General features: G+C 51.2%; 1 protein-coding gene across 3 annotated transcripts; it reads left to right on the top strand.

The window, feature by feature from the left end:
* Nucleotides 1–7,493: 7,493 nt before the first annotated feature.
* LOC132396990 (transmembrane 4 L6 family member 1-like) lies at nt 7,494–22,720 on the top strand. 3 transcript variants are annotated; one of them, XM_059975167.1, is made up of 5 exons: nt 7,494–7,889; nt 15,013–15,078; nt 16,124–16,281; nt 20,193–20,382; nt 22,476–22,720. In XM_059975167.1, the coding sequence occupies exons 1-5, from the start codon at nt 7,710–7,712 to the stop codon at nt 22,485–22,487; spliced, it is 606 nt and encodes a 201-aa protein (XP_059831150.1). In that variant the 5' UTR covers nt 7,494–7,709; the 3' UTR covers nt 22,488–22,720. The 3 variants fall into 3 exon arrangements, with proteins under 3 accessions (XP_059831150.1, XP_059831151.1, XP_059831152.1); XM_059975168.1 differs by lacking the exon at nt 7,494–7,889 and adding an exon at nt 13,469–13,765; XM_059975169.1 differs by lacking the exon at nt 7,494–7,889 and adding an exon at nt 13,469–13,913.
* Nucleotides 22,721–26,031: the final 3,311 nt, after the last annotated feature.

The following is a 26,031-nucleotide window of genomic DNA, read 5'->3' as shown; positions in this document are numbered from 1 at the left end:
CTGCCGTTCCTCCGTTCCTGGGTCGAGTCGTTGCCAGTGCTCACCGTGACAGAGTCTGCCGTTCCTCCACTCCTGGGTCGAGTCGTTGCCAGTGCTCACCGTGACAGAGTCTGCTGTTCCTCCGTTCCTGGGTCGAGTCGATGCCAGCGCTCACCGTGACAGAGTCTGCCATTCCTCCACTCCTGGGTCGAGTCGATGCCTGCGCTCACCGTGACAGAGTCTGCCGTTCCTCCACTCCTGAGTCGAGTCATTGCCAGCGCTCACAGTGACAGAGTCTGCCGTTCCTCCACTGCTGGGTCGAGTCGTTGCCAGTGCCCATTGTGACAGAGTCTGCTGTTCCTCTGCTCCTGGGTCGAGTGGTTGCCAGCGCTCACCGTGACAGAGTCTGCCGTTCCTCCACTCCTGGGTCGAGTCGTTGCCAGTGCTCACCGTGACAGAGTCTGCTGTTCCTCCACTCCTGGGTCGAGTCGTTGCCTGTGCTCACCATGACAGATTCTGCCGTTCCTCCGCTCCTGGGTCGAGTCGTTGCCAGTGCCCATTGTGACAGAGTCTGCTGTTCCTCTGCTCCTGGGTCGAGTGGTTGCCAGCGCTCACCGTGACAGATTCTGCCGTTCCTCCGTTCCTGGGTCGAGTCGTTGCCAGTGCTCACCGTGACAGAGTCTGCCGTTCCTCCACTCCTGGGTCGAGTCGTTGCCAGTGCTCACCGTGACAGAGTCTGCTGTTCCTCCGTTCCTGGGTCGAGTCGATGCCAGCGCTCACCGTGACAGAGTCTGCCATTCCTCCACTCCTGGGTCGAGTCGATGCCTGCGCTCACCGTGACAGAGTCTGCCGTTCCTCCACTCCTGAGTCGAGTCATTGCCAGCGCTCACAGTGACAGAGTCTGCCGTTCCTCCACTGCTGGGTCGAGTCGTTGCCAGTGCCCATTGTGACAGAGTCTGCTGTTCCTCTGTTCCTGGGTCGAGTCGTTGCCAGCGCTCACCGTGACAGAGTCTGCCGTTCCTCTGTTCCTGGGTCGAGTGGTTGCCAGCGCTCACCGTGACAGAGTCTGCCGTTCCTCCACTCCTGGGTCGAGTCGTTGCCAGTGCTCACCGTGACAGAGTCTGCCGTTCCTCTGTTCCTGGGTCGAGTCGTTGCCAGTGCTCACCGTGACAGAGTCTGCCGTTCCTCCACTCCTGGGTCGAGTGGTTGCCAGCGCTCACCGTGACAGAGTCTGCTGTTCCTCCACTCCTGGGTCGAGTGGTTGCCAGCGCTCACCATGACAGATTCTGCCGTTCCTCCGTTCCTGGGTCGAGTCGTTGCCAGTGCTCACCGTGACAGAGTCTGCTGTTCCTCCACTCCTGGGTCGAGTCGTTGCCAGTGCTCACCGTGACAGAGTCTGCTGTTCCTCCGTTCCTGGGTCGAGTCGATGCCAGCGCTCACCGTGACAGAGTCTGCCGTTCCTCCACTCCTGGGTCGAGTCGATGCCAGCGCTCACCGTGACAGAGTCTGCTGTTCCTCCGCTCCTGGGTCGAGTCCATGCCTGCGCTCACCGTGACAGAGTCTGCCGTTCCTCCACTCCTGAGTCGAGTCATTGCCAGCGCTCACAGTGACAGAGTCTGCCGTTCCTCCACTGCTGGGTCGAGTCGTTGCCAGTGCTCACAGTGACAGAGTCTGCCGTTCCTCCACTCCTGGGTCGTGTCGTTGCCAGTGCTCACCGTGACAGAGTCTGCTGTTCCTCCACTCCTGGGTCGTGTCATTGCCAGCGCTAACCGTGACAGAGTTTGCCGTTCCTCCACTCATGGGTTGAGTCGTTGCCAGCGGTCACCGTGACAGAGTTTGCCATTCCTCTGCTCCTGGGTCGAGTCGTTGCCAGTGCTCACCGTGACAGAGTTTGCCGTTCCTCTGCTCCTGGGTCGAGTCGTTGCCAGCGCTCACCGTGACAGAGTCTGCTGTTCCTCCACTCCCAGGTCGAGTCGATGCCAGCTATCACCGTGACAGACTCTGCCGTTCCTCTGTTCCTGGGTTGAGTCATTGCCAGCCCTCACCGTGACAGAGTCTGCTGTTCCTCCACTCCTGGGTTGAGTCCTTGCCCGTGCTCTCCGTGACAGAGTCTGCCGTTCCTCTGCTCCTGGGTGGAGTCATTGCCAGCACTCACCGTGACAGAGTCTGCCGTTCCTCCACTCCTGGGTCGAGTCATTGCCAGCGCTCACCATGACAGAGTCTGCCGTTCCTCCACTGCTGGGTCAAGTCATTGCCAGCGCTCACCGTGACAGAGTCTGCCGTTCCTCTTTTCCTGGGTCGAGTCGTTGCCAGTGCCCACTGTGACAGAGTCTGCTGTTCCTCTGCTCCTGGGTCGAGTGGTTGCCAGCGCTCACCGTGATAGAGTCTGCCGTTCCTCCGCTCCTGGGTCGAGTCGTTGCTAGCGCTCACCGTGACAGATTCTGCCGTTCCTCCGTTCCTGGGTCGTGTCATTGCCAGCGCTCACCGTGACAGAGTCTGCCGTTCCTCCACTCCCGGGTTGAGTCGATGCCAGCGATCACCGTGACAGATTCTGCCGTTCCTCCACTCCTGGGTCGAGTCGTTGCCTGTGCTCACCGTGACAGATTCTGCCGTTCCTCCACTCCTGGGTCGAGTCGTTGCCTGTGCTCACCGTGACAGATTCTGCCGTTCCGCCGCTCCTGGGTCGAGTCGTTGCCAGTGCTCACCGTGACAGAGTCTGCTGTTCCTCCACTCCGGGGTCGAGTCGTTGCAAGCAATCAGCGTGACAGAGTCTGCCGTTCCTCTGTTCCTGGGTCGAGTCGTTGCCAGCAGTCACAGTGACAGTCTGCCGTTCCTCTGCTCCTGGGTCGAGTCGTTGCCAGCGCTCACTGTGACAGAGTCTGCTGTTCCTCCACTCCTGGGTCGAGTCGTTGCAAGCAGTCAGCGTGACAGAGTCTGCCGTTCCTCTGTTCCTGGATCGAGTCGTTGCCAGTGCTCACCGTGACAGAGTCTGCCGTTCCTCTGTTCCTGGATCGAGTCGTTGCCAGTGCTCACCGTGACAGAGTCTGCCGTTCCTCCACTCATGGGTTGAGTCGTTGCCAGCGCTCAGAGTGACAGAGTCTGCCGTTCCTCTGTTCCTGGGTCGAGTCGTTGCCAGTGCTCACCGTGAGGGAGTCTGCCGTTCCTCCACTCCTGGGTCGAGTCGTTGCCAGCGCTCACAGTGACAGAGACTGCCGTTCCTCTGTTCCTGGGTCGAGTGGTTGCCAGCGCTCACCGTGACAGAGTCTGCCGTTCCTCCACTCCTGGGTCGAGTCGTTGCCAGTGCTCACCGTGAGGGAGTCTGCCGTTCCTCCACTCCTGGGTCGAGTCGTTGCCAGCGCTCACAGTGACAGAGTCTGCCGTTCCTCTGTTCCTGGGTCGAGTGGTTGCCAGCGCTCACCGTGACAGAGTCTGCCGTTCCTCCACTCCTGGGTCGAGTCGTTGCCAGCGCTCACAGTGACAGAGTCTGCCGTTCCTCTGTTCCTGGGTCGAGTGGTTGCCAGGGCTCACCGTGACAGAGTCTGCCGTTCCTCTGTTCCTGGGTCGAGTGGTTGCCAGCGCTCACCGTGACAGAGTCTGCCGTTCCTCCACTCCTGGGTTGAGTCATTGCCAGCCCTCACCGTGACAGAGTCTGCTGTTCCTCCACTCCTGGGTTGAGTCCTTGCCCGTGCTCTCCGTGACAGAGTCTGCCGTTCCTCTGCTCCTGGGTGGAGTCATTGCCAGCACTCACCGTGACAGAGTCTGCCGTTCCTCCACTCCTGGGTCGAGTCATTGCCAGCGCTCACCATGACAGAGTCTGCCGTTCCTCCACTGCTGGGTCAAGTCATTGCCAGCGCTCACCGTGACAGAGTCTGCCGTTCCTCTTTTCCTGGGTCGAGTCGTTGCCAGTGCCCACTGTGACAGAGTCTGCTGTTCCTCTGCTCCTGGGTCGAGTGGTTGCCAGCGCTCACCGTGATAGAGTCTGCCGTTCCTCCGCTCCTGGGTCGAGTCGTTGCTAGCGCTCACCGTGACAGATTCTGCCGTTCCTCCGTTCCTGGGTCGTGTCATTGCCAGCGCTCACCGTGACAGAGTCTGCCGTTCCTCCACTCCCGGGTTGAGTCGATGCCAGCGATCACCGTGACAGATTCTGCCGTTCCTCCACTCCTGGGTCGAGTCGTTGCCTGTGCTCACCGTGACAGATTCTGCCGTTCCTCCACTCCTGGGTCGAGTCGTTGCCTGTGCTCACCGTGACAGATTCTGCCGTTCCGCCGCTCCTGGGTCGAGTCGTTGCCAGTGCTCACCGTGACAGAGTCTGCTGTTCCTCCACTCCGGGGTCGAGTCGTTGCAAGCAATCAGCGTGACAGAGTCTGCCGTTCCTCTGTTCCTGGGTCGAGTCGTTGCCAGCAGTCACAGTGACAGTCTGCCGTTCCTCTGCTCCTGGGTCGAGTCGTTGCCAGCGCTCACTGTGACAGAGTCTGCTGTTCCTCCACTCCTGGGTCGAGTCGTTGCAAGCAGTCAGCGTGACAGAGTCTGCCGTTCCTCTGTTCCTGGATCGAGTCGTTGCCAGTGCTCACCGTGACAGAGTCTGCCGTTCCTCTGTTCCTGGATCGAGTCGTTGCCAGTGCTCACCGTGACAGAGTCTGCCGTTCCTCCACTCATGGGTTGAGTCGTTGCCAGCGCTCAGAGTGACAGAGTCTGCCGTTCCTCTGTTCCTGGGTCGAGTCGTTGCCAGTGCTCACCGTGAGGGAGTCTGCCGTTCCTCCACTCCTGGGTCGAGTCGTTGCCAGCGCTCACAGTGACAGAGTCTGCCGTTCCTCTGTTCCTGGGTCGAGTGGTTGCCAGCGCTCACCGTGACAGAGTCTGCCGTTCCTCCACTCCTGGGTCGAGTCGTTGCCAGTGCTCACCGTGAGGGAGTCTGCCGTTCCTCCACTCCTGGGTCGAGTCGTTGCCAGCGCTCACAGTGACAGAGTCTGCCGTTCCTCTGTTCCTGGGTCGAGTGGTTGCCAGCGCTCACCGTGACAGAGTCTGCCGTTCCTCCACTCCTGGGTCGAGTCGTTGCCAGCGCTCACAGTGACAGAGTCTGCCGTTCCTCTGTTCCTGGGTCGAGTGGTTGCCAGGGCTCACCGTGACAGAGTCTGCCGTTCCTCTGTTCCTGGGTCGAGTGGTTGCCAGCGCTCACCGTGACAGAGTCTGCCGTTCCTCCACTCCTGGGTCGAGTCGTTGCCAGCGCTCACCGTGACAGAGTCTGACGTTCCTCCGCTCCTGGGTCGAGTCGTTGCCTGTGCTCACCGTGACCGAGTCTGCGGTTCCTCCACTCCTGGGTCGAGTCGTTGCCTGTGCTCACCGTGACAGAGTCTGCTGTTCCTCCGTTCCTGGGTCGAGTCGATGCCAGTGCTCACCGTGACAGAGTCTGCCGTTCCTCCGTTCCTGGGTTGAGTCGTTGCCAGTGCCCATTGTGACAGAGTCTGCCGTTCCTCCACTCCCGGGTCGAGTCGTTGCCTGTGCTCACCGTGACAGAGTCTGCTGTTCCTCCGTTCCTGGGTTGAGTCGTTGCCAGTGCTCACCGTGACAGAGTCTGCTGTTCCTCCACTCCTGGGTCGAGTCGTTGCCTGTGCTCACCATGACAGATTCTGCCGTTCCTCCGCTCCTGGGTCGAGTCGTTGCCAGTGCCCATTGTGACAGAGTCTGCTGTTCCTCTGCTCCTGGGTCGAGTGGTTGCCAGCGCTCACCGTGACAGATTCTGCCGTTCCTCCACTCCTGGGTCGAGTCGTTGCCTGTGCTCACCATGACAGATTCTGCCGTTCCTCCGCTCCTGGGTCGAGTCGTTGCCAGTGCCCATTGTGACAGAGTCTGCTGTTCCTCTGCTCCTGGGTCGAGTGGTTGCCAGCGCTCACCGTGACAGATTCTGCCGTTCCTCCGTTCCTGGGTCGAGTCGTTGCCAGTGCTCACCGTGACAGAGTCTGCCGTTCCTCCACTCCTGGGTCGAGTCGTTGCCAGTGCTCACCGTGACAGAGTCTGCTGTTCCTCCGTTCCTGGGTCGAGTCGATGCCAGCGCTCACCGTGACAGAGTCTGCCATTCCTCCACTCCTGGGTCGAGTCGATGCCTGCGCTCACCGTGACAGAGTCTGCCGTTCCTCCACTCCTGAGTCGAGTCGTTGCCAGTGCTCACAGTGACAGAGTCTGCCGTTCCTCCACTCCTGGGTCGAGTCGTTGCCAGCGCTCACAGTGACAGAGTCTGCCGTTCCTCCACTGCTGGGTCGAGTCGTTGCCAGCGCTCACCGTGACAGAGTCTGCCATTCCTCTACTCCTGGGTCGAGTCGTTGCCAGCGCTCGCAGTGACAGAGTCTGCCGAAGCTCCGCTCCTGTGTCGTGTCCTTGCCAGCGCTCGCAGTGACAGAGTCTGCCGTTCCTCCGCTCCTGGGTCGAGTCGTTGCCAGTGCTCACCGTGACAGAGTCGGCCGTTCTTCCACTCCTGGGTCAAGTCGTTGCCAGCGCTCACCGTGACAGAGTCTGCCATTCCTCCGCTCCTGGGTCGAGTCGTTACCAGCGCTCACCATGACAGAGTCGGCCATTCCTCTGCTCCTGGGTCGAGTCGTTGCCAGCTGTCCCCGTGACAGAGTCTGCCGTTCCTGTATTCCTGGGTCGAGTCGTTGCCAGTGCTCACTGTGACAGAGTGTGCCGTTCCTCTGCACTTGGGTCCAGTGCTGTGAGTGTACATGGTGACACAGGAGTTCCCTACCTTTTTAATGCCAGGGACCCCTACTGTTAACTGAGGGGTCTGTGGACTCCAGTTTGGGAACCCCTCGTTTAGAGGGTCAGAACCAGAATTAGAATCACTGACTTGGATGATGTGAGTTTTGTTTTGCAGCAGTAGTACAGTGCAAAGATGTACATTAATATAAATTGCTAGTTTATAAATAAGTACAACAAAGGAATAAGGTCTTGGGTTAATTGACCATTCAGGAATATGACAGCAGAGAGGAAGAAGGCACAAGAGATTCTGCAGATGTTGGAAATCCAGAGCAACACACACACACACAGACTGCTGGAGAAACTCGGGTCAGGTAGCACGTATGGAGGAGGATAAACAGTCAACGTTCTGGGCCGAGAAACTCCAGCAGAGCCTGTTCCTGAATCGTCCAGTTGTGTGTCTTCAGGCTTCTGCACTTGCTCCCTGATGGTAGTAATGAGAAGAGGGTATGTCCTAGGTGGGCGAGAGTCCTTAAGTGGTGGATGTTGCCCTAATGAGGCACTGCCCCTTGAAGATGTCCTCAGTGGTGGGGACGGTTGTGATGGAGCTGGCTGAGTCTACACACAGAGTGGGATTAGCTCAGGTTGGGCCTGCTCCTGTGTTTTTTGACTCTAACACTGCACACCAGTCTGCTAAATTGGGCTGCTGTGCACTGCATTTCACTGCCAGGTTAATAATTTCTGGACCTTGAGGTAAATATTGATTGGCCCAGCCACTCTGTACGAGGTTTGGATGCTCAGACTTTGCTCCTGTATTATCTTCTTTCTGCACCATCAGGGGCTTTCCCCTGTGATACTGTCCGCAGGATGCAAGGAAGGGAGAAGGAGCTAAAGGCAGGAGACAAAATCCACATTCTGCGGAAGTAAGCCGGCAGCCCAGCCCTCCTCACGTAATAAACTGTGACGGCAGTCTTCAGGAGTCCAGCACCAGGGTTGAGCGATAAAACTGCCACAGTTCCAGTGTCCCTACTGAGTCCGACAGGATGTGTACAGGAAAGTGCTCCCGCTGCATCGGAGTGACCTTGATCCCCCTCGCCGGTGCCTGTCTCGCAGCCAACTTGCTCCTTTTCTTCCCAGACTTCAAGCTCAAGTATGTGCAGGAGAACGACATGCTGACGCCGGAGATCCTGTACCTCGGAGGGATTGTTGGTGGTGGAATATTGGTGAGAGATTTATCTCTGGGGGTGGGGAGGGTGGGTCTGTTCTGAGCAGCCTCGCAAAGAGCAACACGCATAAAACGCTGGAGGAACTCCAGGCAGTTTCTGTGGAGGGAAATAAACAGCCAGTGACCCTTCATCAGGACCCCCCACTATTCCCCTCTGTAGATGCTGTCTGATTTCCTCCAGCATTTTGTCTGCGCATTGTTTATGATTTTCAGCATCTGTAGAATCTCTTCTGCTTAGCCTTACAAAGGGGTCTTCTGATAATCACCTTTTTTTTATTAGAAAGCAGAGATGGGAGACTCAGTGAGGAAGATTGATTGTAAAAAGAAATCCCAGTCAGGGGGTTTTGGTGGGGTTTGTATCTGAGCCAGGGTTTCCAATCCCACCACTATAATCCTTGTCTGTCCAGACTTGTCAATCTGGAGAGAGTGAATTCCATTGTTTGGGTGAGGGTGCTGGATCAGGGTTCCGGCCCAAGACGTCGACTGTTTACTCTTCTCCATGGATGCTGCCTGGCCTGCTGAGTTCCTCCAGCATTGTGTGTGTTACTCTGATACCCAGCATCTGCAGATCTCTTATTTGTGATTTGACTACCATGCAGAACAAAGTCGCCCCCCCTTCTTGATCGACTCCCATCCACTCAACACCCCCCCCCAAACACTCCCTCCCTCAACCACAGTGGCTGCAGTGTGCACTGGTCCGTGGTCAGTTGTCCAGGCTGCTCTAACAATAACAGCCCCTCGCTACCAGGAATGATGAGGACAGTAGGTGCGGGTGGGGGAGGGGGAACCATTCTCCTCCAGGTCCCACTCTGTCCCTTCACTGTCCTGGAACTCCCTCCCCCACAGCACCATGGAAGAACCCTCACCAGGAAGATGGCAGCAGGTCAAGGAGACTGCTCAGCCCCACCTTCTCAAAGGGCAAATAAATGCTAGAGTGAGGCCAAAAATCAGAGTGAATTCCTAGTGCTACACCATCCTCAGTAAAACGTACAGAGTAGAGATTTGCTCTATTTGTCACAGGTACACTAAAATACGCAGTGAGTCAATGGCCAACGCGGTCAGAGGATGTGCTGGGGGCAGCCCGCGAGTATCACCACGCTACCGGCCCCGACACAGCAAGCTCACAACTTACTAACTCTAACCTTCAGTGTTTGCCTTTGGAATGTGGAGAAAACCCACCTGGTTTCGGAAAGAAGGTAGAGTTCAAACCCCTTAGCGACAGCAGCGGAAATAAACCCCGATGGTGATCACTGGCCCAGTAACGCGGGGTATTACATTACTGTGACCCACAGGGAGTGGTTTTTCCCTGTGCTGGGAAATCTAAAAGCAGCATCATGGTCTGAGAATAGGGGTTGACCATTCAGGAGAGGCAGGGAGTGATCTCTTCACTTGTTGGGGGGGGGGGTAGTTAGGCAGTAAATCCTTGGAATTCTAATCACTTCCCCTGGAGGGTCGGCCACTGAGGATATTCAGCACAAGAGATTGATAGTTCTTTTGCAGACTGTTAAAACTCCAATAAACCCAAAGTTTGAAGGTGTTAGATTGTCGGATTATCAGAATTATCCGATGTTAATTTATAATTCACTTTTTAAAATGTTACACAGCGCTGTAATAAATGTCGCAGAGCGGCAGTTGAGTTGAGATGGGCTGAAGGAACTGGGTGTAATGAACACTTCAGGCCTGTGTGGGGTGCCAGAGAGCACTGGGCTCTGAGGTTGAAGTGGTTAATTACTGTTTAATGAGAGTTCTTTATTGTTTAGAATTTCTTTGTGTTTTCCTCAAGCAATTCACTCTTCATAACGCCATCTCCTGGTGCTTTCTGGTTAAGCTTAAATTTATTTTGATAGGTTTAGGAATTCTATGTTATTTAAGTGGACAGCTGATTGTGGGGTCCTAGTTTAGAGAATGTAACTTGGCTGAGCCACTGATGTTCTTTTGGAATTATTATGAATAAACTCTCGTCACCGTCTCTACATTGGAGTCTGTCCTTCCTCTGCACTTGCGTTCCAATATTGTCAGCGCACATCATGACACTGGGGTCCAGGTGAGTGAAATGGGGTGTGTCACATCACCTGGTGTGCTACTGGGATTTCAGAACGGCCAGATGGTTGGGATTGGAATCAAAGGATATAGGGTCAGTACCAGGTTCAAAGTTCAACTATGATAGCAATAGAATGCGAGAGCAGGAAAGATGAGCTGAACAGCCTATGACAGCTTCTGTTGTAGAATCATGGAATGGTTATACAATGGAAGAGGGCCGTTCAGTCCATTGTCTCCGTGCCACCTTTTGATCAGAGTGACTCAAGACCCAAATCGCCATATTTCTTTCCCCTCCATCTGGCCATCACTTCCACACTCTCTCCACTGGGTCCCCTCCCCCTCAACCCCCAACCCCACTTGGTTCCACCTTCCCTTCCTATCAGACCCCACTACCTGCAGCCCTTTGTCACCTCCGCCTCTCACCTGCCAGCCACTACCACTGTTTGGGAGTTGGAATTGATTTATTGCATTGCATACAGATCAGTACACATTGCATTGAGGTAGAATGAGGTAAAAAAATAACAAAATGTAGAACAAGTTGTTAAAATAAGTTACAATGACGTAGATTGTGAGGCCAAGAATCTTACCATACTAGCGAACTATTCTCAGAACAGGACGTCTCTTTTGAACATGGATGAGGAGGAATGTCTTTGCCAGAGGGTGGTGAATCTGTGGAAGTTGTTGCCACTTACGGCTGTGGGGTATATTTAAGCAGAGGTAGATAGTTTCACGATTAATAAGGTTGCCAAAAGCTTACGGGGAGAGGCAGGAGAATGGGGTCGAGAGGGAAAATAAATTGGCTATGATCAGAATTGGAATTACTATCACCAGCACGTTGTGAAATCTGTTTCTTTGTGGCAACAGAACATTGAAATACAAAATAATGAAAACTATAAGTTACGATAAGGTGCGTATATTAAAAAAAAATTAAGTAAGTGGTGTAAAAAGAGCAAAAAATACTGAGGAAGTGTCATTGGGTTCATTATGCATTCAGAAATCTGATGGTGGAGGGGAAGAAGCTGTTGAGTGTGTGTCTTCAGACTTCTGCACCTCCTCCTAGATAGAATGGTGGAGCAGGCTCGATGGCCTAACTCTGCTCCTGTGTGTAACGGTCATTCAGTAATCTGAGAACAGTGGGGTAAAAACTGTCCTTCAGCTTGATCACGTGTGCTTTCAGGCCTCTGTCTTCAGCCCGATGAGAGCGGAGAGAAGAGAACACGTCTGGGGTGGGTTACCTGCATTTGCCTCTTATCTACACTCACCTATCGCTTGCCACTCCTTCCACTCACCTGTTCAGACTGCCTTTCCCCCCCCCCACTCTTTCTGTACAGATGAAGGATTTTGTCAATTCCTTTCCTCCCACAGATGTTGCTCAGCCGAATGAGTTCCTCCAGTCAATCATTTCAGTGGCCGCAATGTCTTGTGCCTCCCCGTATAGTGACTGTGCAGAGTTCTGGTCATCCTGTAACTTGGAATATTGCATGCAATTCCAGTTGTTCATTACAGAGAGGATGTGCAGGAGTTGGAGAGGGTGCAGAGGCTCACAGGATGCTGCCTGGATTCAAATTATTACCAAAGTACGTATGCAGTATACAACCCTGAGATTCATCTTCCCAAGGCCAGTCACAAAACAGAAAATCATGGAACCCGTTCAAAGAAAAACCTCAAACGTGCAAAACAGAACAGTGCTGAAATGGGGAAAAAAGAGCAAAAGACAGAAAATATAAAACACCAACCCACAAGGCCATCGAAAGAGCCCAGGCGTATTCAGTTCAGTTCAATCCTGTGCAGCGTAATTGTTACCTGCAGACTGTAGAGCCCGTCTTCCCTGCTCAAAGTGGCAACGAGAAAAGGAGCGCCCTGTAATCAAAAGCACGTCATGATGTGAATGGCAGAGTCCAATACACGCGCCGTGCCCGAGATCCAGGATCCTGGCACCACCAAGCGAGCGGGTGAGAGACACCATTCATAGACAGCATGTGCTGTAAGGAGAGGTTGGACAAAAGGAGTTATTTTCTCTGAAGCAGTGGAAGCTGAGGGGATAGATGTTTATTAAATTAAACGAGGTATAGTTTAATAAATTTCTGTCAGGTCTCCCCTCAGATTAATCTAAGAGAGACATCTATCTACCTGTGGGTAGATAGCTAAATAGATAGATCTGTATCTACCTATAGATAAATAGATGTCAAATATTAGCGAGCATAACTTTTCGGTGAGAGGGGCAAAGTTTAAAGGAGATGTGTGAGGCAAGTACTCTTACACAGAGAGTGGTGGGTTCCTGGAATAAGCTGTTGAGGGGGGTGGCAGATATAATAGAAATGTTTTTAAATAGACAGATGAAAATGCAGGGAATGGAGGGATATGGATCATGTGCAGGCAGAAGTGATCAGTTTAACTTGGCATTGTGTCCAGCACAGACATCTTGGGCCGAAGGGCCTGTTCCCATGCTGTTCCGTTTTCTAATGGGAGAACAGACTTGTGGGCTGAATGGCCTGATGCAACTCCCGAGGCTGGCGTGAGATGTGGGTGCCCCATGGGAGTGTGAGAGGATGACATCAGTGACACTGAGCTAACCCTGTGGTGATGGGAGGCCAGCTGGCAAGGTAGAAGAGCAAAGTCTGCCAAGAGCCTTGTGAACATTCCTGTCTGGTACTGATCTATGGCCAGCAATGAGCTCACTACCCCAGCAGGGTCAGACCAGAAGTTTTCCAAAGGCTTGTTATAACCTCCCTGCCTTTATACTCTATCCTCAAATGCTATTGGTATGTACCACAGAATCGAACAGCACCTATCATCAGGGACCCCCACCACCCAGGACATCCTCTTTTCTCACTGCACACAGCAGGAAGGAGGTACTGGATCCTCAGGACTTGCACCACCAGGTTCAAGCATAGTTACCACCCCTCAACCATCAGGCTCTTGAACCAAAGGGGATAACTACATTTATCCCATCACTGAACTGTTCCCACAATCAATGAACTCATTGTTCAGAATGGCTCAGCCCATGTTTTCGTTATTTACTGCTATTTATTTATATTTGCATTTACACAGTTTGTTGTCTTCTGCACTCTGGTTGATCTTTCATTGATCCTGTTATAGTTACTATTCTATAGATTTTATGAGCATGCCCACAAGAAAATGAATCTCAGGGTTGTATATGGTGACATATGTACTTTGGCAGTAACATTTACTTTGAATACCCATCCGTATTGAGCCCATCTCCCGCTACTTTGCCTGTAGCCTTCTGTTCCCTGCTGATTCAAGTGCTCGTCCCGGCACTCCTCAAAAGCTATTGTTCCGTATTCGCGGGGCAAGAATTACAACGGAGTAACTTGATAAGATGTCTTTAAACGAGTGGTGTCGGTAATAGCACTCGCAGGGCGACTTCCGGCGAGGGAACAACGAACCAGCCCCGCCGAGACGGAAGCGCATGCGCATTCAGAACGGAGGAAGCCCAATCGATTCACCGCGTGGTCGATCAGCCGCATGCGCAGTCGCCAAATTCTCGCGATCGATTAGATAGTCAGTGATTGTTCTCGCCTCTCCGTCCGGCTATGTGTCCCCGTCACTCTTCGGGTCCTGTCTAATCTTCCCCTTCCTTTCTCCTAAATATAAAGTCTTATCTCTCTCTGATACGGATAAAAGTTTCCCACAGCCGTATTTGCACCCTTTTACATCCCAAAACTCGAAGAGGAGTTAATTCCACCGCTGACCCGTCGATGATTACGGTTAATGATTAGAGGTCAGCGAGGGCCAGCAGTTCCATGTTCCTGGGTGTCAACATCTCAGAGGCTCAGGAGAGGGGTCCAACATGTGGATGCAATTACAAAGAAGGCATGCTGGCAGCTATATTTCATTCGGAGTTTGAGGAGAAGACTCTGGCAAATTTCTACAGATGTATGGTGGGGAGCATTCTGACGGGTTCCATCACCGTCTGGAGTGGAGGAGCCAATGCTCAGGGTTGGGGGAAAAAACTGCAGAGGTTTGTAAACTCCATAATGGGCGCCAGCCTCCCCACTATCAAAGATGTACTCATCAGGTGAACGCTTCATCAAAGGTCCATCATCACTTGCGGGCTTTCGCCAGCACAATCGTCGCCGATATGATTTAAGGCAAACGATGCATTTCACTTGATGTTTTGATACTCAAGTTCCTGGGATAATTCTTCGGAATGTTCTCTGGACCCTCTCCAACGCCAGTATATCATTCCTTGTATACGGGGCTCCAAAATGGTCACAATACTCCAAATGCAATCTGACTAACACCTCCACGTTACATCTGTGTTTTATTTAAATATATGTGCTAATCCTCATGAAATGAGTGCTAGCATTGCATTTACAAGAATATGGCGTTTCACACCTTTAAGGGCAAGATCCTTAACAGTACTGCAAAGCAGAGAGATCTTGGGGTCCAAGCTTGAAAGTGGCTACACAGAACGATAAGGTGGTTAAGGAAGCTTATGGAATACTTGCTTTTATGAGTCAAAGCATTGAGCTCGATAGTCGAGGTTATGTTGCAACTTTATAAAACTTTGGTTAGGTCACATCTGGAGTATTGCATACAGTCCTGGTTGCCCCACTAAAGGAAGGACGTTGAGGTTTTAGAGAGGATGCAGAAGAGACTTACCAGGATGCTGCCTGGTTTAGAGGGCATGTGTTATCATGAGAGGCTGGATAAACTTGGGTTGTTTTCTCTGCAGCGTTGGAGGCTGAGGTGAGATCTGATAGAGGTTTATAAGATTATGAGAGGCATAGATTGAGTGGGCAGGGAGTATCCGTTTCCCTAGGTTGAGAGAATGCTTTGAAGGTGAGGTGGGGGGGAAGGTAGGTTCAAGGGGTAAATGTTTTTACTCAGAGAGTGGTGGATGCCTGGACTGGTGGTAAAGGCAAATGCATTAGAGGCTTTTAAGAGACGTTTGGATGTGAGGAAGATGGAGGGATATGGACGTGGAATATCTGAGTCTGCCAAAGTCAAAACCAGTCAGGGAATGAATCAGGAGTAGGGATTTCAATTTCCACCTCCATTCTGTCAAAAACATTCCGGCCAACCTAACTGTTCCCTCTGCTGTCTTTTCCAAACAGATTTTCTTTCCCGGGCTGCACATCCACGCGACTGGAAGTGGGGGATGCTGTGCCAACAGGTGTGGGGTAAGTCACCATGGTTCTGGAATTGGGAATGGTGGGAATTGTTCTGTTCCACACAGCCCTACCGTGGGTGCCAAGGTAGTGTAGCAGTTAGCACGACGTTAGTTAGTTACTGCTCTGGGTAAGTCGGAGTTCAATTGCGGTGCTGTGGAATGCGAGGGCTTTTCCTGGTGTTCCAGTTTCTTCCCACAGTCCAAAGACATACCAGATAGGTTAATTGGTCATTGTAAATTGTCCTGTGACAACTTAGGTTAGGATTAATCTAGATTGGTGTGGTTTGGAGGAGTGGAAGGGCCTGATAAATAAATAGACAAACAAAAGATCCTGCTGTCGATTGTGGGGGGGGGGGGGGGGGGAATCGGAAAAATCAGGAGTGGCATTAATGTGGGAAGATGGGGAATCTTACTCTAGTGGGAAGAAAAGGGAGCAGGGGCGCGCGCGCACACACAACACTACAGGAACTTCAGGCAGAGTTGACGTTTCGGAACGGGCCCTTTCATCTGGGCCCTGAAGGGTCTCGACCTGAATCATCGACTGTCCATTCCCCTCCACTGAGCTCCTCAGTATCTTGTGCTTGGCTCAGCAGTCCAGCATCTGCAGCCAGTCCTGTCTCCAGAGCAGAGCTCGGGCTTTAGGTGTGGAGGCCCTCCCAAGATGCGAAAGGAACTCAGCAGGTCAGGCAGCATCTCTGGAGAGGAATACACAATCACCGTTTCGACCTGGGACCCTTTATCAGCACTGGAAAGGCACTGGTGGGGGCGGAAGCCAGAATGAGTGGATGGAAGAGGTGGGGGGGGGGAGTATGAGCTGGGGTGATAGGTGAATCCAGGTGAGGGATTTCTACATTGCACTGTTGCCTTGCCTTGTGCTACTCAAAACACTGTGAAATGATTAGATCTGTGGGAATAGTACACAAGACAAGTTAGACCTTGGTACAGGTGATAATAATAAATCAGTTCCAATTGTAAGTTTGGAGCCGGTAATCCAACCGGAATGTGCGGGAGGTTAGCGTTCTCGCCAATAACTGTGAATCTCACTACCCTTCCAGATGTTCCTCTCCTTAATCTTCGCGGTGCTGGGCGCAGCTGGCTCCATCTACTGTCTGGTCCTGTCTACTTTGGGACTGATCAATGGACCAACCTGCCTGGACACGTCAGGCAACTGGAGCAGACCCTTCTATTACAACTCCGAGCTGTCAGAGCTAAGGTAAGAAGTGTCGGTGTGTAAAATCTCCCTTCAGCTGGCGGGTAAGCTCAGGGCTATTATTTGGCATAGGAGTGGAAGACCACAAAGGATAGTAACAGAATTTGGCCATTCAGCCCATCGAGTCTGCTCTGCCAATCGACTGTGTCTAATTTCTCTCTCAATCCCATTCTCCTGCCTTCTTCCTGTAACTATTGACACCCTTACTAATCAAAAATTTGTCAATCTCGGCTTTAAATATACCCAGTGGCCTAGTCTCCACAGCTTCCTTATTCCTTAGATTTCATAGATCCCTTATCCTCATTGAAATTCCTCCATTGCTGTTCTCCTCCACTATAGGAAACATCCTCTCCACGACCACTCTATCTAGACCTTTCAATACTCAACAGGTTTCAATGAGACCCCCTCCCGCCATATTCTTCTAAATTCCAGTGAATACTGGCCTAGGAACATCAAACGCTCCTCATACATTAACCCTTTCGATGTCAGTGATGATCAATCTGGGCCCAGTGGAAACCCCACATCACAGGTATTGCGGTACTGCAACCATACAGGGGTTTAAATAGTTGTTGCTGTCCCTCAGAGCTGGCTGGGAAGGGTCACAAAACATTGAGCCTAGGTCGACTCCCATTTGAACCAATTCCATGGCATTCTCCCCACATTCCTGCCAACTCTGCCCGGATACTACCCACATTTTACAGCAGCCGATTGACACATCGACCCCTCTATTGTAATGTGGGTCGGAACACACACTCATGCGCACATACACAACATACACACAGACACACACACACGCACGCACGCACGCACGCACGCACACACACAGACACACACACACGCACGCACGCACGCACGCACGCACACACACACGCACACACACACGCACGCACACACGCACACACACACACACACGCACACACACACACACACGCACGCACACACGCACACACACACGCACACACACACACACGCACACACACACACACACACACACACACACACACCGTTGGAGGTCGGGATCGAACCAGGGTCACTGTCCCTAAAAGGCGGCAGCACTCACTGTTGCACTAATGTGCTTCTGTGTCCATCCCTATAGAAACGGGATTGTCCAGCTCTCATTCACTTCCGCACAGAGCAACTGATCAAATCAACCTGAAGCATATAAGATCTGTCCTCGTCCATCCCGATGGGGAGACGGGGTTTCTGGAGGGGCAGTGGGAATACGGTGAAAAATATAAGATCTGTCCTTGTCCATCCTGATGGGGAGACGGGGTTTCTGGAGGGGCAGTGGGAATACAGTGAAGGATATAAGATCTGTCCTCGTCCATCCCAATGGAGAGACGGGGTTTCTGGAGGGGCAGTGGGAATACGGTGAAGGATATAAGATCTGTCCTCGTCCATCCCAATGGAGAGACGGGGTTTCTGGAGGGGCAGTGGGAATACGGTGAAAGATATAAGATCTGTCCTCGTCCATCCCGATGGGGAGACGGGGTTTCTGGAGGGGCAGTGGGAATACGGTGAAAGATATAAGATCTGTCCTTGTCCATCCTGATGGGGAGACGGGGTTTCTGGAGGGGCAGTGGGAATACAGTGAAGGATATAAGATCTGTCCTCGTCCATCCCAATGGAGAGACGGGGTTTCTGGAGGGGCAGTGGGAGTCTGGTGAAGGATATAAGATCTGTCCTCGTCCATCCCAATGGAGAGACGGGGTTTCTGGAGGGGCAGTGGGAGTCTGGTGAAGGATATAAGATCTGTCCTTGTCCATCCTGATGGGGAGACGGGGTTTCTGGAGGGGCAGTGGGAGTCCGGTGAGGAACCACAAGTGCACGCTGTGGCCACTATTGTGCAGGGATGCAGTGCCTGGGAGGGTAGATGAGGTGCCGATCGAGCAGGTTGCTTTGTCCTCGACACTATGGAACTCCTTGAGAGTTGTTGGAGCCACACTCACCCATGCAAGTGCAGAAAGTCCTGTCACACTCCGGACCTGTGCTTTGGGGTGCCAGTAGGTGAGTCACCCCACCCTCTGACCTGCTGTTTGGCCAGGAGGTTAATGTAGTGGGTGCAGTTGAGATTCTGGGCCAATGTTGATGGTGGCGGACTGGGTGAGTGGCGAGAGGGAGTCAGGGCTGGAGGAGGAGAAATCTGATAGGAGAGGACAGAAGACCATGGAAGGAAGGGAAGGGGGAGGAGCACAGGAGGGAGATGATGGGCAGGTAAGGAGATAAGGTGAGAGAGGTAAACGGGAATGGGAACAGTGAAGAGGGGCCATTGATAACTAGGTCTGTGGCTTGGGCAGATCATTACAACCTTTCTGCCCTGGTAGGGGTGACAGAAGCAGGAGAGTGTAGGTTAGGTTGAGAGTGCAGAGTTTTAAATGGGTGACTGCTATTCCAAGCATGCCCTGATAGTTCATAGTTACATGCTGTGTTGTATGGCGTGGACAGTGATGGTCTTTTGACCAATTATTATTCATGGCAATTTTTTCTACTGAAGTAGTTTGTCATTGCCTTCTCCTGGGCGGTGTCTTTACAAGACAGGTGACCCCAGGCATTATCAACACTCTTCAGAGATTGTCAGTGGTCATATAACCAGGACCTGTGATCTGCATTGACTGCTCATATGACCATCCACCACCTGCTCCCATAGCTTCACGTGATCCTGATCAAGGGGGTAAGCACGTGCTACACCTCGCCCAAGGGTGACCCACAGGCTAGCGATGGAAAGGAATGCCCTATGCCTCCTTTGGTAGAGGCGTATCTCCGCCCCATCACCCAACTGCCCTGGTAGCATTGGATAGGTTCACTACATTTACGAGGCATTCATTGGTATTGGTTTCTTATTGCCCCACGTTCCGAGTGAAAAAGCTTTTGGCTTCGTAAGTCCATTCCATAAGGGAAACAGGACGCAGAACGTAGTGTTACGGTTACAGAGAAAGAGAGAAAGTCAGGTGGACGATGAGGTGTAAAGGCCGCAACGAGGATTGTCAGATCAAGATTTCATCTTCTAATGTGTCTTCACTACTCTGACAGTGGGATAGAAGCTGTCCTTAAACCTGGTGGGACACGCAATGGACTGGAATTGGAATTGGTTTATTATTGTCACATGGAGTGGTAGCGTAGTGTTTAGCACAACACTCTACAGTACCAGCGACACATGATCAATTCCCACCGCAGCCTGTAAGGAGTTTCGTTCTCCCCGAAACCATGAGGGCTTCCTCTGGGTGCTCTGGTTTCTGCCCACAGTCTACCAGTTGGTAGGTTAGTTGGTCATTGAAAGTTGCCCCTGGACTGGGATAAAATCTGGGGATTGCTGGAAAAGCCTGTTCAATGCTGTATCTCAGTAATTTTTTTTAGAAGTATGAAGATGCATTGAAAGGCTTGTCATGCATACTGCCGAGTTAGACTAGAACACGGAAAGCCAATAACAATACAGAATAAAGAGTAACAGCTACAGCAAGGGGGCAGTACAGGTAGACAATAAAGTGCATGATTATACTAATGCTGATTGTGAGGTCAAGAGTCCATCCTTTGGTGCTGGGGAGTCTGATAAGAGCAGAGTAGAAGCTAGGGTACATGTTTTCAGGTTTTTGTACCTTCTGCCCAGTGGGAGAGGGGAGATGAGGGAATGTCCAGGGTGGGAGGAGTCTTTGCTTATACTGGCAAGTGTAAGTGTAGACAGAGTTGTTGGATGGGGAGGCTGGTTTCCGTGATGTGCTGAGCTGTCTTCTCAATTCTCTTTGAATCCCTGCGGTCACGGGCAGAGGATCTGCCGTGATGTACAGACACGGCATGGTCGTACATGGCGGACAAAGGAGATTAGTGCAGGCGGCGTAAGGTAGTGGGCTGGAGGGCCTGTTTCTACTCTATGGCGATGCTCTGTAACATTCTAACTCTCTGTTTTATCCACTGTGTAGCAAGGACAGTTACCTGTTTCAACCGGACAGTTGGAGTTTGTGTGTAGAACCGAAGAATGTGGTTGTTTTCAATGTGGCTCTCTTTGCTCTGCAAATTGCCTTCAGTGCTCTGGAGTTCATCCTATGTACCATCCAGGCCATCAATGGGTTCTTTGGCTGCCTCTGTGGAACGTGCAATAAACGCAGGGCGGTAAGTAACACCCTCGACCTCTGCTAATGCACGGACTCACCTCAAGCACAGTCACAACAGAGTGGCATAATCTTAATTAGGTTCCTTAAGGTTGTTATAGCCAGGGATGGCAACGGGGACAAGTTCCCACTATCTGTTAAATTCTTGCAGTGGCGTGCACCCTAACTAGCCTCTGACAACCAAGTCCAGCTCCTGACCTTCACGTCTGGCTCAGATGCTGAGCCGTGGTTGACCCTGACCGATGGAGGCTCTCCTCCTATCTTAATTAGTTCAGAAAAGCATCAAGGTTGAAGGGCTTGTTCTAGTTATGTATTCCAAGCTGCTAATTGCCACACAGTGAGGTACAATGAAAAAAGACGGAAGATTAGTTTCATTTGTCACATCAACATTGAAACCTACAGTGAAATGCGTTGTTTGTGTCAACAACACCGTCTGAAGTTGTGCTGGGGTCCCTGTTTCTGATAGCAACATGGCATGCCCACAATTTACTAACCTGTCCTCCTTTGGATCGTGGGAGGAAACCGGAGCACCCGGAGGAAACGCATGCGGTCACGGGAGAACGTACAGACTCCTCACGGGCAGCAGCGGCAATTGAACGCCGATCGTTGGCTCTATAAAGTTATTGCACTAACTGCAAACAGTGCTGCAGGTAGCAGCGTAGTTACAGAATATAGATTATACATAAATTATGTGAGAGAGAAAAGACCGTGCAAACACTTAACACACCTTTCACCCTTAACCTATGACCTCCAGTTCTAGTCTTACCCAACCTGAGGGGGAAAACCTTCATGTATTTACCCTATCTATACCCCTGATAATTTTCTGATAATATCCCTCTATAAGATCTCCCCTTGTTTCAGGGAACGTGAGTCAACAGATCGCCAAATCAGAGTTGTAAGTGAGGTTATCCACGCTGGTTCAGGAGTCTGACGGTTAATAACTGTCTTTGAACCCGGCTGGTGTGGGACCTAAGCTCCTGTACGATGGTAGTAATGAGACAAGGGCATGGTGAGGGTCTTTGGTGCTTGATGCTGCTTTCTTCTGGTGGGGAGGCCTGTGCTTGTGATAGATAGGCATCTGTTAGCCTAGTGAGACCATGGATTTGCACCTTGGAAGGTTTCCAGGGTTCAGGGTTGTCTGGGAGACCAGCAGTTGCCCAAGCTGCAAGCCTTCCCCTCTCCACGCCACCGATGTTGTCCAAGGGAAGGGCACTAGGACCCAAACGGTTTGGCACCGGTGACGTCGTAGAGCAATGTGTGGTTAAGTGCCTTGTTCAAGGACACAACACGCTGCCTCAGCTGAGGCTCGAACCACTGACCTTCAGATCACTAGACTGATGCCTTATCCACTAGGCCACATGCCAACCACATCCCCCAGTGCAATCTGTAACATCTCAGGGATACTATCACCTGAAAACCCTGCTGGCAGAATCTGCCTGTACCCCAGTACAATAAGACAGACCCGTGAGTCACAGTTGACCTGATTATTGTTTTGCCCCTCATTGTCTGCCCACACTGCACTTTCTCTGAAACACTCCTCTCTTCATTCTGTTCTTGCTTTTCCCCTTGTAAAGTTGCAACGATCTGATCTGTACGGGTGCCATGCAGAAGTTTTTCACTGTACCTCAGCGGGTCGAACATGTTTGTGTGGGGGAAAGGAACTGTTGCCAATTAGGGTCGAAACCCACATACAACCAGTAGACCATGAGATATAGAAGCAGAATTAGGCCATTTGGCCCATCAAGTCTGCTCCACCATTTCATCATGGCTGATCCATTTCCCCCTCAGCCCCAGTCTCCTGTCTCCTTGTATCCCTTACGTCCTGACCAAACAAGAATCTATCAACCTGTGCCTTAAATATACATAAAGACTTGGCCTTCACAGCCTCGGCAACAGATTCCACAGATTCACTGCCCTTTGGCTAAATAACTTCTCCTCATCTCCGTTCTAAATGGGTGCCCCTCTATTCTGAGGCTGTGCTCTCTGGTCCTAGACTCCCCCACAACAGGGCACATCCCCTCCACATCCAGTCTATCAAGGCCTTTCAACATTTGATACATTTATGTGAAATATTTTCTCTTCTTGTGCTTTTAGAGGCCCGTGTGACAGGATGGCATTCGAGGGCAGCTGTGAGCTCGGAAAACGGGCATGGGCAGCATCCAGCACTGAATTAAAGAAATATAATTACGCCATAAATTCGGGAGGAATCCCCTACAACAGAGGGGGCTACTTCGTAATGCATCGTTCAGTACACTCAATACCCTGCTGATAGATAATGCCAATTGTTTAACGCTTGATTGACCTGTCGCTTGTCAATAAAGGAAACACACTGATCTTATGCAGCAGAGATGCACTGTTCTGGTGTTTGTCCGACCATGGGATTGTAGACATTTGGGACACCGATGGGGATTATCCCAATTTGTACACACAAGCCAAAGTCAAATTAGTTCGAGCTTTAAACACAAGAGATTCTGGAAATCCTGAGCAACGTCACACACAAAATGTTGGAGGAACTCTAACCATTCTCACTTCTGCCCCTTGACACATTTGAATTTCTGGCATGCTGGTGAGGTCTTCCACGGTGAAGACCAACCCAAGATATCAGTTTGTCCACCGTTTCTCTGTTCGTCATCACTACCTTTGATTTCGTTTTCTTTCGGCCCAGTGTCCACTCTCACCTCTCTTTTATATATGTGGGGAAAAAACCTTTGGGGATTCTCTTTATTGGCCTGATGAAGGATCTCAGCCTGAAACTCGACTGTTCATTACCCACACCATCACCACTGTCTGACCTGTTGAGATCTTCCAGTATTTTGTGTATTTTGTCCAAGTTCTAGTTTAGTGTCATGGATATCTGTCCATCTGTCCATCTATCTATCTGTCTATATCTGTCTGTCCATCTATCTATCTGTCTGTATCTGCCTGTCTATCTATCTATCTGTCTGTATGTCTTTTTGTGTATTTATCTATCGAGAGATCTATATTTCTACCTTGTGTGTACTCCAAACTGGCATTGTAATTTTCACTTATCTCTACTTTTTACATCCTGTAAAAGATTCATTTGCAGGATGTGGGTGTCACCAATTAAACCAGCATTTATTGTCCATCCCTAGATGCCCTTGAGAAGGTGGTGGTGAGCTGCCTTGTTGAACCACTGCAGTCTGAGGTGTAGGTTCACCCACACTGATGCTAGGGAGGGAATTCCATGATTTTGACCCAGCAACAATGAAGGAACAGCGATATGTTTCCGAGTCAGGATGGTGAGTGACTTGGAGGGGGATTTCCAAGTGGTGGTGTTCCCAGGTATCTGCTGTTCTCGCCCTTCTAGATGGTCGTGGTCGTGGGTCTGGAAGGTACTCATAGAAGAAGCTGGAAGTCATATCAGGTATGATTAATTGATTCTTTTGAACATTGGAAAGATGGCTTTCAGTCATAATGTGCTGCCTTTCTACCACTGGGACCCCCTGTTCGCACGAACCACGGGCGGTTCATTCACCACACCTTCTTTGCCAAGGAAGTGTCGCCAGAGGTGAGGAAGAAAAGCCAGCTTCTTGGTTAGGTTAAGACGACGGGCAAATCGGCTGCCGCTCCCTAACATACTCTGGGCCAATGTACGGTCCCTGGACAGCAGGCTGTGTGAGCTGAAAGCCAGAATATCCTACCAACAGGAAACAAAGCACTGTAATACCTGATGATTTACCAAAACCTGGTTGTCGGAGGATATACCAGACCAACCCATCGGGTTCTGTGTTCTAAGCAGATAGGTCTAAAGACCCCTCTGGGAAATGTAAAGGTAGGAGAGTATGTTTCATGGTGAACAAAGGTTGGTGAGACTCTGGTGGCCGCACACCCTCAAATCATTTTCACCCTGGATATGGAATACCTTATGTTGCTATGTCGACCTTTCAGGCTGTCTAGAGAATTCACATCTGTTATTATTAAATCTCACCACAGGCCAATACCAAACTGGCTCTCAATGAACTATGCAAAGCCATCAATATCCATGAAAACACCCACCCAATGGCGACTTTCATCACCGCTGGAGACTTTAACCAAGCGTTGCTGACCGGAGCTTACCTGAAGTTCTACCAACACATCGAGGTGACACACGGGAAGGAAGCATACCTGACCACAGCTACTCTCCCTTCCACAATGCTTATAAAACACTTCTTCACTTTCCGTTTGAAAAGTCTGACCATTCCTCCATCTTGCAGGCAAGATGGTTGTTTCTCCACCAGGCAGAAACTGAAACAGGAAATGACCATAGTGAGAACTGCTGGTCCAACCAATCGGACTCAGTGTTACAAGACTGCTTCAATAGCATCTCCTGGGAGGTATTTCGTGCAGACAAGATTTCTGAATACACGGAAGTGGTCACAGGCTTCATTTGGAAGTGTATTAAACACATTGTTCACCAAAAATCAGTCTGGGGCTACCCAAACCAGAGGCCTTGGATAAATAGTTCAGTGTATGTTGCTCACAGTGCAAGGGATGTTGCTCCAGAGCCTTTGCCTCTGGAGACCAACAGGAGCATAAGAGATGCCACTATGATTTTGTAAAGCCATCAAGGTAGCCAAACGGCAACACAAGGACAAAATCCAGTCACAGCTCTGTGACAATGACACACGCAGCGTAAGGCAAGGACTGCACACCATTGTGGACTTCAAGAGGAACCGCAGCAGTACAGCCAACATTGCCACCTCTCTCCTGGGTGAGCTAAGTGATTTTTATGCTCGATTTGATGTTGAACCTCCGAGGAGAACCGCTGACGAGACCTGCTTTTTGGTCAACTCCGAGGCTGAGGTACATAGAAGATTCCAACACGTCAACAGCCACAAGGTAGTGTGGATGGACAACATCCCAGGGCGGGTCCTCAACGTGTGTGCTGAACAGCTGGCGGGTGTGTTCACATAGAAACACAGAAAACCTACAGCACATATTTACAGACATTTTTAATCTCTCCCTCTCCCAGTATGTAGTGCCCTCCTGTTTCAAATGATCCATCATTGTCCCCGTATCTAAGAAAACCAAGGTAGCATGCCTGAATGATTGGCGCCCTGTTGCACTCACCTCAGTTATAAGCAAATACTTTGAGAGGATGGTTAAAGACTACATCTGCAGCATGCTACCACTCACACTGGACTTCCTACAACTTGCCTACCAATGGAAGCGGTCTACTTCTAACGCCATAGCTACAGCGCTACACAGCGTCCTCACTCACCTGGAGAAGAGGGATGCATATGTTAGCATGCTGTTCCTGTGCTACAGTTCAGCATTCAACAGCGTAATTCCCTCCAGACTTGACAGGAAGCTCAGAGACCTCAGCCTCCACCCCACCTTGTGCAGATGGATCCTAGGCTTCCTATCAGATCGCTGACAGGTGGCAAGTATGGGCTCTTCTCACCTCTGTCCCACTGACCCACAACACATGAGCCCCTCCCCCAAGGTCGTGTCCTGAGTCCCCTCTACTCCTTTTACACCCACAACTGTACTGCCACACACAGCTCCAATGTGCTGATCAAATTTGCAGATGACACAACATTGATTGGCCTTATTTCTAGCAGTGATGAGACAGCCTGCAGAGGAGAGGTTAACACCCTGACACAACGGTGCCAGGATAACAACCTCTCCCTCAATGTTCTAAAAACAA

This window comes from Hypanus sabinus, chromosome 7 (assembly GCF_030144855.1).
Source record: "Hypanus sabinus isolate sHypSab1 chromosome 7, sHypSab1.hap1, whole genome shotgun sequence".
NCBI lineage: Eukaryota > Metazoa > Chordata > Chondrichthyes > Myliobatiformes > Dasyatidae > Hypanus > Hypanus sabinus.
The sequence above is the reverse complement of the archived record's forward strand: the minus strand, read 5'-3'. Positions and strand labels throughout refer to the sequence as shown.

Bases quoted from the DNA above. Each gene is read 5' to 3' on its own strand.
- LOC132396990 (XM_059975167.1), top strand. From the start codon at position 7,710: ATGTGTACAGGAAAGTGCTCCCGCTGCATCGGAGTGACCTTGATCCCC. The intron at 7,890-15,012 runs GTGAGAGATTTA...TTTTCCAAACAG, and splicing joins TTGTTGGTGGTGGAATATTG to ATTTTCTTTCCCGGGCTGCA. The intron at 16,282-20,192 runs GTAAGAAGTGTC...TCCACTGTGTAG, and splicing joins TCCGAGCTGTCAGAGCTAAG to CAAGGACAGTTACCTGTTTC.